The following is a 12467-nucleotide window of genomic DNA, read 5'->3' as shown; positions in this document are numbered from 1 at the left end:
AACTATGTCAGAATTCCTACAGAAAAAGAAGCTCCTAAACGCAGCATTTTTGTCTCATCCTCCAGCCGCGGCGTCAGTCATTGACGTCACGTGGATTTTAACCCAGCAGTAATACATCCTATGTAGACAAATGGGCGCTAAATCTGAAATAAACGTCAATAAAATGTGAAATCACACGACAAAATTGGTGAAGCCAGGTTCGATTATATTTGATGTTGTCTTAAATCATCATCCTAATGAAGTCGTTTGCTTTATATAGCATTAAAGGCTACAATGTAGATCGGATAGAGACATGCTACGTGTTAGCAAGCTAGCAGCCAAGCTAGCAGTAGTAGAAGCAAGGCACTTCGTACTTTTGATGCTGTCCGGCGAATATGTCGTCGCTATGGATTATATCAGTGCGGTGTTTTGAGGCAGCGCAATGCCACTGAAATACCGTTTGGCTTTGTTCGGCTACCTTTATTGTTTCAGATAGCGGCACACAGCTAATGTTGGTAGGTTGCTTTCGGGGTTATCACCCTGAAAACAGGCAATGACCTGCTAGGATGCGTTTGGCTGCTGTTAGCCGGTTAGGTTAGCATGTCTTCAAGTAGTTTACTCATTGTAATGACACAGCAGTCTGTCCGTTCACACATTTGATCCTTTTAGCTAACGTTGCGTTTCAGGACTATGGCGCCCCGCTTACAGTTGGAGAAAGCGGCTTGGCGTTGGGTGGAAAGTGTAACACCAGAGGAAATCAGCCAGGAGCACATCGAGCTAGCATACCGCATCAGTCTTCCGGCCTGCAAGAGAGGAACCTGCAGGTACTAACATTTTGTTTTTGTTGGAATAACAGCAAAGGTTATGTTCATTTTTTAAATGTCTCACAAAGACGTGTTCATGGACATCAACAGCTTGTTTAGTTTCTTGGCTGTAGAAAAATCGGCTCCTCTTTAATCGTCGTATTGGAGTGACTATAATGCGACATTTCATCAAATGACATCAATAAACATCACTTTATACATAAAGAATGTACAACTGTCAGCTATTGTTGACATGTTACGCTGTCTTTTATGTGTTCTTAACATGTGAGGGTGTTTTAGACACAACATTTGTAAGTGTGTCATACATGTACGCATGTTCTTCATGCATGGGTCATGTTTTTTTTTAAAAAACAAACAAACAAAAACAGTCGTGTACTGTGTACTGTATGCTGTGTCTTCACAGAAGGAACTGCAAAGGGAATCCCAACTGTCTTGTTGGTATTGGTGAACAGGCGTGGCTTGGAGAGATTGATGAAAACGCTTTCCACAATATTGATGATCCAAATTCAGAGCGGCGGGATAAGGTACACAAAATAAATGAATGTTTCTATTTCTATGACATTTCTATGTGGCTCAGTATAAGAAGAAAGTAAAGTGCAAAGTATGAAACTAATAACAATGTTGCTTTCTGTTTTTGTCCCTCCCTAGAACACATTTGTTGGTTTGACCAATCTGGGTGCAACCTGTTATGTCAACACTTTCCTGCAAGTATGGTTCCACAACCTGGAGTTACGACGGAGTCTCTATCAGTGCTACAATTCCCGAGCACAGGAGCATAAGACAGAATCGGGTATAAGTCATAGCTTCATGTCCTCGATGTGCTTTTAAATGTACGCTGTATGTTTGGATTTATTTTCTATGCAGTGCGACAATTAGGACTATACCATTCTGCAAAAAAATGGACATCTGGATTATTCCATCGGGGGCCACATACTGAAAGATGAAAGGATGGAAGAGCCACTTGCACATTTTGTTAAGAAGTTTTGTATATTTCAAGAACAAATTGCGTTTTTTCTCATTTTTGATGTTTCTCTTTTACAAACATTACAATTTTCTTTGTAAATAATCATCATACATTTTCTTTTTGTAATATTATGGCTTTATTCCTTGAAACATAACTTTGTCTGCACCGTCATTTTTGAAAAAAAAATGTGATTTTGTTTCTCATGATATTCCCACTTAAAGACATATTTATTCAACATTTCTACCTTTCTGCTACTAAAATGTTAATTTAAGCGGATCTATTATGCTAATCTTCCGTCCCTTTTGTATTGAGTTGTGGTCTGACAGATATGTTGTCTATTTCAGATTACGAGCCTCAGTCCATATGCGAGCATCTGCAATATCTGTTTGCACTACTGCAGAATAGCAACAGAAAATACATCGACCCTTCGGGGCTGGTCAAAGCTCTCGGCCTGGACACGGGACAGCAGCAAGTAAACCACACACTTTCTCTTCACAATCTCGTGGTGTATGATTCCGCTGCACTGAAATTGCTGGATTTTCTCTCCCAGGATGCCCAGGAGTTTTCAAAGCTTTTCTTGTCCCTTTTGGAGGACACACTATCCAAGCAGAAGAACTCCACCCTGCAAAATGTAATTCAGCAGCAATTCTGCGGACAGTTTTCCTACGTAACTGTGTAAGGAAAGAAATGTTGTGCAAGCCTGTTCTTGTTTTGCCATATTGAATTATTTATTTTGCACTGACTGTTTGTGTTGTTGTTGTTTTATATAAGATGTAACCAATGTGGGCGGTCATCTGCGCTGCCGTCCAGATTCTACGAACTGGAACTGAACATCCAGGGCCACAAGAACCTTGCAGAGTGTGTCACAGAGTTCCTGAAGGTGGGTTACCGTCAGGTTTATAACAAATGATGACTCAATGCTGTGGGGCTAATGATGTCATTGTCTAACTTGCATAATTGATGCATTTGCATGCAAAGTGGTGCATTGGTAAGCATCAGTAATCTGTTCCAGAAGGTCCGACTCAAACCAAAACGGGCTGTAACCAAGGCAAATTTTCCCAGAGAAAATAATGTAAATTCAAATTAAAAAGTTTTCTAGGCAGCGTCTGCTTGCCTTTAATTTGGTAACGCACTCACTGGTTGCAAGCCTTTTCTTTGTTAGAGCCGCACAAAGCAGCCTTGCTTTGAAATAGCGTCTCCTGCTGGCCCTCACAAGCCGTTCACCCACACCAATAGCAACTGGATGACAAGATGGCGGCGTAAACAAATCAAGCACAAATAGCTAGTGACGCGCCCCATGTTGTACGCTAACCAAGGCAACATTTTTTCATCAATTTTGGCTGTTAAATGAAAAACGCTAACCTTGACTGGGTTACCGCAGTAATTGTTTGAGATATTTGCCTTTATATCAGTCTACTAGAAAGCCCACCATTTTGACACATTAGTTTCTGTTTCACTGATGATGCTTTAAATTTCTCACTCTTGAACGCACCACAGTTACGTGCTATGAGACAGCGTACAGGTAGGCTCTGCAAGCCATTTGAAAGAGTTTCAATGCTAATTGTTTTTTGTATGCTTTTTAGGAGGAGAAACTGGATGAAGACAACCGTTATTTCTGTGAGAGCTGTCAGAGTAAACAGAGCGCTACCCGGAGGATCCGACTGCACAGCCTCCCTCCTACGCTCAACCTGCAGCTCATGCGCTTTGTCTTTGATAGGTTTGTCACAGCTTATCACTCCACCATGTGAATGTTGTCAAATGCTACTGTATAAATGTTAGAACCACCTAACACAGTGAAAAAACACACAAAAAAGGCCAATGAAATGTCTTTCTTTTACATAGGGGTACAAACATTTTCCACCAAAATGTCAAATATTGAGTCATTCTTGTTTGTCATCTCTAGACAAACTGGCCACAAGAAGAAACTCAACACCTACATCAGTTTCCCTGAGCAATTGGACATGGCACCTTTTTTTGAAGTGAAAAAAGGTATTGTGGTTACGAACGCACCCCCATGAATTATTAAATATCATTTCTGTCCGTAAACACGACACTCGCTCGAGAACTAGTTACAGCAAACACCTTGGAAGAACACATCGTGTGCCTGCAGCCACGTAACATGGCCTACTTGTTGATTTACTGCACTTAATTATGTCTCCCAAGCAGCACCGCGCCAAAGAAAAGGAAAGCCATCACCATGAAAGCGAAACTGCACATCAGAGGAGAAACGCCACATAATATAGGCTGTTCTTTTTATCCAGACATTAAGGATAAGGATTATTGAATTTTTATGAATGCTGGAGGGGCCATGGATTCCATGCGCTGTTTATGTTATGTTTATGTGTTCAAAATTCGATCGCAATTAGCTTAGGTTCAATGCTACTCACTACACGCATTTGCAAATCTCGACTGGTGCTACACAGTCTATGACTCCCCATCGTACATTTTTCTAAATACATGTTGTATTTCTGTTTTGCAGATCAGAAGTGTGTGTATGAGCTGAGTGCAGTGCTGATCCACCGTGGCATCAGTGCATACTCCGGACATTACATTGCACATGTGAAGGACGCTCGCACCAGCGACTGGTATAAATTCAACGACGAGGAAATTGAAAGGATGGAAGGCAAGAAGCTCCAGTTGGGTATAGAAGAAGATATTGGTGAGTGACATTACTTGATTACATGAGCACTGCACAGTAAAAACCCTGTCAGTCGTCTTTTGGAGTCAAACCATTTTCGTACCTGTTCGCTTTTTTTCCTCAGCTGAAACGGTGAAGTCTCAAATACGAAAACCCAAGTGCAGTAAAGGCTTCCACTGCTCTAGAAACGCATACATGTTAGTGTACAAGATCCAGCAAGAGGAGACATCAGATCCCTCAAGGACCATAGTTCAAGTGCCTGGTGGGTGAGGCTCCTTATTTTGAATATCGACACAGTACTGTATAATATGTCTCCTTCATGACCCAGCAGCATCTTTAAGTCGCAACTTGCAGCAGTGTATATTTTTACTTACGCATCTGATTTGAACTCTGTCCCGACTCACAAGACTTCCTTCAGAGGTTGGTGGACCAAGACAACCATAAATTTGAAGAGTGGTGCAGTGAAATGTCGGACATGAGGAAACAGAGTGTGGATAAGGGCAAAGCCAAGCATGAAGAAGTGAAGGAGCTGTACGAGCTATTACCCGCAAGAGACGGTCAGTAAAGGCAACATTACATGAAGTTAGAATTTGAGTCTAGAATGCTTAGAAAAGAGCAGATTATCAGGCTTCTTCGTCCCCTAATTTGGGATCAACATCTGCAACAAAAATGACTTTTCTAACTCATGATGAGTCCTACTGGGATGAGGCTTTGGAGCGCTTATTGTAGCTGCACACTAGCTTCAAGAAAAACTGCACTTTTTGGACATTTTGCCTGGCAGACACAGTCCTAAGGAAATATGAACACACGTTTTTGTCTTTTCTGTGAATTCAAAAGATATAAAAAGGAGCAGCTAAGCCTGCACATATATTCTGGAATGGAATGGAATGGAATGGCCTTTATTGTCATTATACAGGATGTACAACGAGATTGGAGAGCTTCTCCTTTCAGTGCAGTAGTCAAGTTAAAAAAAAGTATATAAAAGTAGAGTAAAAAAGACAATTTAACAAGATATATACAAGATATATACAAGATATCCAAAATATACACATAGTATTGCACAGGAGCATATGCAGGAGCAGACATATTGCAGATATATTATTTTTAGTGCAATGATAAATGGGTCACAGTGCAAATAATGACTGTAATAATGAATGTGTATTGTATTGGGTTGTTAAATAAATAAATATGATTGAGGTAGTAACAGAATTATTATTAATATTGTTATGACAAAGAACTACGTCAGTGGCGTAGTGACACCTCGCCACGCCACACCAACGAGCTTCATCACACACTCGCTCACACTGCCTCGGGTATTTGACCAAAATGGTTATTCCGGCTGTTGTCCTTGTGTCCTCCCCCACAGGGCAGCCTTATGAGTTCATACCCCTGGATTGGTTAAAGAAGTGGTTGGACGACTCCACGGCCACAAAGGAAATTGACAACACGCACTTCCTGTGTTCTCACGGCAAACTGCATCCCGACAAGGTGGGAGATGTCAAGAGGGTTTCTCAGAGAGCCGGTCAAGTCCTGTACGAGCGCTACGGTGGAGGGCCGAAGCTGGACGGTAAGGAGTGTTTCACCCTAGGTTTACGGCTTTGGGGGCACGGGGGCATGGCCTGGCAGTCACCCACCGCATGCTCACCCTGTGTGTGAGACTCAGGCTATACGAATGTGGTTGTCTTTTTGTGTTTTATTAGAATGCAGCAGATGTTGTGCAAGTTTTGAGTGAAATATGACTATACTTGTCAACACACACGATACACTTCTGGCGTGACAATTTGACTAATATCTTCTCCGACCCTCAGGCTCCGCTCTGTGCCGAGAGTGTGTGGGGCAGCGATGCCGAGTGCTGCGTCTCAAGAATCGACTTAACGAGGACTACAAAGAAGTCTCCAATCTTGTCAAACGCACCAGGTAAACATATGAGTTTGTACTTGAACATGTTGTTTTTCAATGTCTAATTTGTTATATGTGTCATTCTAGTGGTATAGTATGGGATATCATTACTTGACCCCCCCGGAAGACATGAACAGTCCACCATTTTGTGGTACAGTGGAACCTCAGTTAGCATGTTTATCGCTGAACGTTGCAAATTTACACCAACATTGTCGTCTGTTTGCATACATTTCATGATTACCGGACAATAATTATTATTAATAGGCTGCGTGAGTCTGAACTGTGAGAAAGAACTTCCTGAAATAAGTCATGGCAGCACAGGAAAGCGGTGTTGCAACAAACCTTAAATGTTCGTTTATTCCTTTCCGTTCATCATTTAGAGCCATTTTGAATTGTTTTCTGTATGTGGAACTATAAGAATGTGTTTTGTGTTAATATTTTTGGCTTTCTGGAACGTATTAGATTGATATTATTTCTTATGGGAAAAATTGATTGAGTTTGCATCTTTTTCAGTTCAAGTCAGACCAAGGTTCTCACTGTATTTTTTTTTAAACGAAGAGGGACAGACTATTAAAAAAGACAAAGGGTTATGAGAGAATTAGTATTTGAGTGAAATATGTATTTGTTTCTTTATTTATGTATTTGTTGAAAGGCTTAATTGAGAACCTGAAAACCTGGCTTTATTATGATGCCACTACATTGTTGGTAAGATTATTAAAAAAAGTAGACGGATGGGTTTTTCTTCATACCTGCTGTTGATGATTATTGTTTTCTGTTTGAATAATATCAATCTTTCTCTAATATTCCACACTACCAAATGAGGAGTAAAAGTATATGATTTGTGCTGGTGTCGGAATCGGGCGATATTTAAGGCTGCTATATTGGTATCGGATCAGAAGTGACAAAGGAGTGGCCCAAAATTCCTCCTCAGAAGCACACAAACCCGGTGACCAACTACAGGAAACAAATCAAACACTTCTTTGGATCCATTCGCTCAAAACGATGGCTTGTGTGTGTCAGTGTCGAAGGTTACTGGGTGGGGAAGGCGTCCTTGCGTAGCTGGAGGCAGTTGGCTTTGGAGCAGCTGGAGGAGGACGAGCATGAAGGCAAACCCAGCAATGATCAGAGCAATGGGAATGGCGCCCACGCCAACAGCAGCAAAGGTAGGACGAGTGGAAAAAGCTTTGTTGCTGTCTTTGTACCCGGCGGTAAATCCTCTCCCATCCGTTCAATTGTTTGATTGCAGACGACAGCCCCGAGCTCTCGGAGAGCAACGAGGAGTCAATGAAGATGTTAAACGAAGACATCGTCTGCAGCCACGGTACGTCACGCGTGTTGCATGCGTGCCGATATCGGAGCAGTCTGCATCCACGGAAGGGTGATGTCACATACCCAACCTCCAAATGTACGTTGTGGTTGTTCCTGCTTCAGGAGGTCTGAGTATTATGGAGACGGAACGGAAGCTCATTTCTTCTGAAGCTTGGACCAAGCTGAGAGCATACTTCCCCAAAGCCCTAGAATTTACCCAAGACCAAAGTCCCTGTCAGCAGTGCCTGGTGAGTCCGCTCAGTAGAAGCAAACAACGTGTGTGTTAAATCTGCCATAACGGAGGAGACATGCCGTCCTTGTGTGTGTAGACACTGGAGCAGGAAGAAAAGGACAACGAAGCTGTGAGTAAGATGATGGCTTTGGACCAGAAGAACCAGCTACTCAACCTCTTCCATGAGAAGAACCGGCCGACCCTCACCAAGTGGCCGCAGGTTGCAACAACACCCAACTGGCACCCAACTCTCGCCCTGCTCGACTTAACGTACATGAATCATGTCTTCTTTGTCTCTGCAGGAAACAGATATTCTTTACATCGTCCCTCTGTTTTTTGTGGACGAGTGGCGAAAATTCATCAGGTACATTTTTAGCGGTATGTACATCCACTTTGTGTGTGGAGAAGTGTACCCAGGTCCATCTGTGTGTGTGTGTGTGTGTGTGTGATGTCATAGGAGACCCACTAAATCCTCCCCAGTGTCCAATGTGGGCAACAGCCTGTTGGTTTGCCCGCATGGAGGCTTCATGTTCACCTACGACTCGCTCATCAACGGAGACGCACAACAGTAAGTTGAAATAACCCACCTGTGCAAATGCAGTAATAGTCGCATCAGTCAAACAACGCCTCGTATTATTACTATTCGTTTATACACGACCGCTCAAAAGTTTGGGGTCACTTGGACATTTTTTTTTGGGCTAGTCTGAGATATGACTTTTTCTTGGCAGTCCTGCTATGAAGTCCAGCATCCTGAAGTCGTTGATAGTTGATACTGACACTGGTGATTGACGGGTACTACGTATTTAGGTGACGACCTGTGAGGCGTCTTTGTCTTAAACTACACACTCTCAGATATTTGTCTTCTTGCACAGATGTGCAGCGTTTTTCTGTCCTTGTTAGACCCAGTTTGTGCTGCTCTCTGAAGTAGTGGTAAGAGATTTTAGTTTAGATTTTTAGATGGGTTTTCTAATAATCTATTAGCCTTATAAAATGATGAACTTGGATTGGAGATTGATGCAGAGGACTGACAGTTGTTGATAGTAGGACTCTATGCAAAAGATCATTCTTTGACGATCATCTGATTCATTTTAATTGTTTGTGAAATGGATAAAAATGTTTGTGAAATAGACAAAATTGTTTGTGAAATACATGAAAATGTGTTTTTCTTTGGAAAACAAAGAAATTTGATTTGAATTTGTGATCCCACACTTTTGAGCGGTAGTGTAAGTCGCATTGGGCTGGAGGTATGATGCTATTAACACCATTAAATTCACAAGAGAAGAAGAAGCGAGAGCGAGGGGGCAATGTTTACGCCAACTAGGAGACACAGTTAAAGTTCCAGAAGCTGAAATATGTGTTGTTGTTTTTTTTTTTTTTAAAGGAAGTGGATGCAGTGGAGGGCCGGCACGGTGGACTAGTGGTTAGCATGTTGCCATACAGTCAGGAGATTGGGACGCATGTGTTTGTTTTTTTTTTGCGGGTACTGCAATTTCCTCCCACGTTCCAAAAGCATGTTAGGTTAACTGGCGACTCTAAAACTCACCTCTGAACCCTCTACATCACTTCCTGTTTGCTCTCCACTCAGGTCCCCTAAAGTTATTTGACGGCTAGAAGGCTAATAATGTTAAAGTTTATTCAGGAGGTTGTGTACTGTTTTATGCTGTCACTAGGAATATATTTCATTTATAATAATGGTAATTATGGATGCCCCATATTGGATTTTTTGCCAAAAACCCAAATGAGGTTCATAAAAAAAAACTAATAAAAAGTAATGCTCTGAATGCTGGTTTCTCCTACACAGCATCGCTCTGCTGTGGCCCAGTGAATGGGAGGTGATAAGCAAACTCTTCATGGTGGACCAGCCCATCTCCATCCACTGCCTGAAACAGACCACCCCCAATGGTCCCACCACCAAATACACCACCCAGCCTGGTGAGATTTCATTGAGAACTTGGCAAAACGTGTGAATGTGCGCTATTAACTGTGAATGAAATTGATCTCATTCAGATCTGTGCTGGGAGTGCAGAGAAGGTTTCCTTTTCCAGCAGCAAAAAGACCTCCGAGAGTACACCCAAGCCACTATTTACATCCGCAAGATCATTGAAGACAAAAGGGTACGGCAGACCCACCCGTGGTCTTGGTTCATGACCTAAAAACTAGCAGTGACGACTGCTGACAACGCCACGCTCTCTCACAGATGATTAAAGAGGCAGCTCCAGAGATGAACGCCAGCAGCTCCGAGGCGGAGGAGGAGAAGGAGGAACATTCCAAGGTAGAAGGAGGGAAAGATCCAGACTTTAGCCAGGTAAACTCTCAAAATGATCCATTTGTTTAGACAGTGGAACACGTCGAGTGAATACCTGATGTTCCCATCGTAAAACATCTGAAAAGTGTCCTCCAGGATCTACCAAGCACGCACACTCACATAGCACAATCGGAGTTGACGATATCATTGTATTCTTCCAGCCACAAGATGGCACAAAGCGGCTTAAACTGAGTGACGGCACCTTCACAGCAGCAGGAGCTGCTTCTCCGGGAAGCAACGCAGCCAAAGTGGGCGGAACCAGGAGAAGCACGCGGCACAGGAAGCTTCGAGGCGAGAAAGCCCTCATCGTGTCTGCAAATCAGACCCTCAAGGAGCTGAAAATCCAGGTAACCACCCATAAAGTACCTTGCCTTGCCTCGCTAGGATTGACTTGACTTTTTGAATACAAAAGTAACGACTGATCTGGACGTTTTTAGATTATGCACGCATTCTCCGTGGCGCCGTTTGACCAGAACCTCTCCATTGATGGGAAATGTCTGACGGATGACTCCGCCACGTTGGGAAGTTTGGGTGTCATCCCAGAGAGTATCATCTGTCTAAAGGTATAGTACATGTACACACATGGACATATTATTACTGATTCACACTTTCCAACTCTGTATAGTACTTCCTGTACGGTGATCTATTGATATAGATTCAAAGTAGTTCAATGTTTTACACGCCGTCTACCTTTTGTGGGATTCATGAAATGCAAACGTGGCGCTACTTTGTTACCGCAGGCCGATGAGCCAATGGCAGACTTCGCTGCTATGGATGATGTCTATCAAGGTGAGTACTATTACTAATATTTGTTGTACAGCAGTGGGTTGGTATTTTTCTAACACTACCACACAATTTACAGTGGGGATGCCCGAGGAGGGGTTTAAAGGTAAGTTTTTTTTTTGTTTGTTTGTTTTTTTAGACCAATCTATGATTTTTTTTTTTATGGGTATGCTTTATTTTTGTTGCAGGCACTGGGCTTCTTGGGCACTGAGGAGATGGGCGTTATAGCAGTGTTTGACTCGGACAAATGCTTGGATTTTTCAAGTGTCTTTCGATAAATAAGTGCTTTAATTTTCTTTTGAAATCTTTTCGGTAGCCATTTTTGAAACCCTGCTGGTTTGTGTGGGCACACAGTACGACTAGCTGGTCTTTGACGTCACAAGGTCTCAGTCAGTCTGGACTCCCATTGAACTTGTGTTTGACTACAGGCTAAGACAACCAAGTCCTCTGGAACTGGCCTTTAGTTTTACTGTTACTTTTGGATTTTTTTTGTCTTTTGGTATTTAAATTATGGAAGAAGAAGAAGAAGAAAGAAAGAGCAATGTTCTTTCTTCCCAGGCGTGGAAACTTGTATTGTCTGTAGATTGTTCAGGTGTGTAAAGTGGATACACATGTAAAAAATTATGTTGGGTTTTGTTTTTTGCCTCGACAGCAAATGAACATCCATAATCCTCCATTGGGAATCTAAAGATGGACAATATGTATAGTAGTTGTGTCCTACAGATATGATAGCAGTGCAAATCTTTTGGGTTGAACGTTTGAAACCGAATGCAAGCAGTGAGGCGCGGTGTTCTTTTCACTGTTATTTCTTATTGACAATAAAGTTATTTTTCAAATCATTGTCTACTCATAGAAACGCCACAATTGAATTCCACAAAAGGTGATGAAGGTCTGTGACCCCCGTACCGTACACTGCAGGTCACCATGTAATGCATGTACATAGAATTTGACAATTAAATCAATTTAATTCTGTAATTAAGACTGTGTTTTGTCTTTTCCCTGTGGCTATCAAATGCTAGCAACCTGTACTGCATGCATGCTAGGTGGGTGATACTGCAAATGTTGGTAAAGGATAAATCAACAATATATTTGAACAACACAGCAAAAAATAAACGACGGTAGTATCAAAGTAGTAAATACCATCCATGATACTATCCATATTTCAATAGATTGATTATATTTTTGAATTAAAAATAATTACTATAGTTATTGTAGACATTGTATGCGCTTGGCACTTTTTAAAGTTAAGTGTGTATAATATGAGGCGATTACACATTAACAAGGTTTCCTTGTTCCTTGTTTCCTGGTCTTCAAGCCTTAAGTACATCAGCCGCCATGTTGGGAAGGTACTTGTGGTACGCCGATTGTACGACCGATTGCGTTTGTCCCTGTGTACTTGCCGTAGGATTCCCCCGACGGAAGAAAAGTTAATTAACACGTTTGCCACACGGACTTGACACACATCCATTTAAATTCCTCGATATTTGTCTTTTTGAGTGGAATACTCCCTCTGAATGTAAACCGTGTATATCGGG

The 12467-nt window shown here is 42.0% G+C and overlaps 1 protein-coding gene across 4 annotated transcripts; it reads left to right on the top strand.

The window, feature by feature from the left end:
- The first annotated feature begins 80 nt into the window (after positions 1–80).
- On the top strand, positions 81–11768 carry usp48 (ubiquitin specific peptidase 48). Of its 4 annotated transcripts, none has more exons than XM_058078909.2 (28): positions 81–197; positions 666–803; positions 1207–1327; positions 1452–1593; positions 2112–2239; positions 2318–2442; positions 2539–2647; positions 3351–3484; positions 3671–3756; positions 4247–4426; positions 4530–4667; positions 4813–4962; positions 5772–5972; positions 6214–6322; positions 7325–7467; positions 7551–7625; positions 7736–7860; positions 7942–8064; positions 8147–8208; positions 8302–8412; positions 9646–9776; positions 9852–9958; positions 10042–10149; positions 10311–10496; positions 10587–10712; positions 10890–10938; positions 11012–11038; positions 11121–11768. In XM_058078909.2, the coding sequence occupies exons 2-28, from the start codon at positions 670–672 to the stop codon at positions 11141–11143; spliced, it is 3153 nt and encodes a 1050-aa protein (XP_057934892.2). In that variant the 5' UTR covers positions 81–197; positions 666–669; the 3' UTR covers positions 11144–11768. The 4 variants fall into 4 exon arrangements, with proteins under 4 accessions (XP_057934892.2, XP_057934893.2, XP_057934894.2 ...); XM_058078910.2 differs by having other exon boundaries at positions 96–197; positions 649–803; XM_058078911.2 differs by lacking the exon at positions 81–197 and adding an exon at positions 276–494.
- Positions 11769–12467: the final 699 nt, after the last annotated feature.

This window comes from Doryrhamphus excisus, linkage group LG11, assembly GCF_037039965.1.
Source record: "Doryrhamphus excisus strain RoL-2023G ecotype Guam linkage group LG11, RoL_Dexc_Guam_v1.1, whole genome shotgun sequence".
Taxonomy (NCBI): Eukaryota; Metazoa; Chordata; class Actinopteri; order Syngnathiformes; family Syngnathidae; genus Doryrhamphus; species Doryrhamphus excisus.
This window is presented reverse-complemented; position numbering and strand designations above follow the sequence as displayed.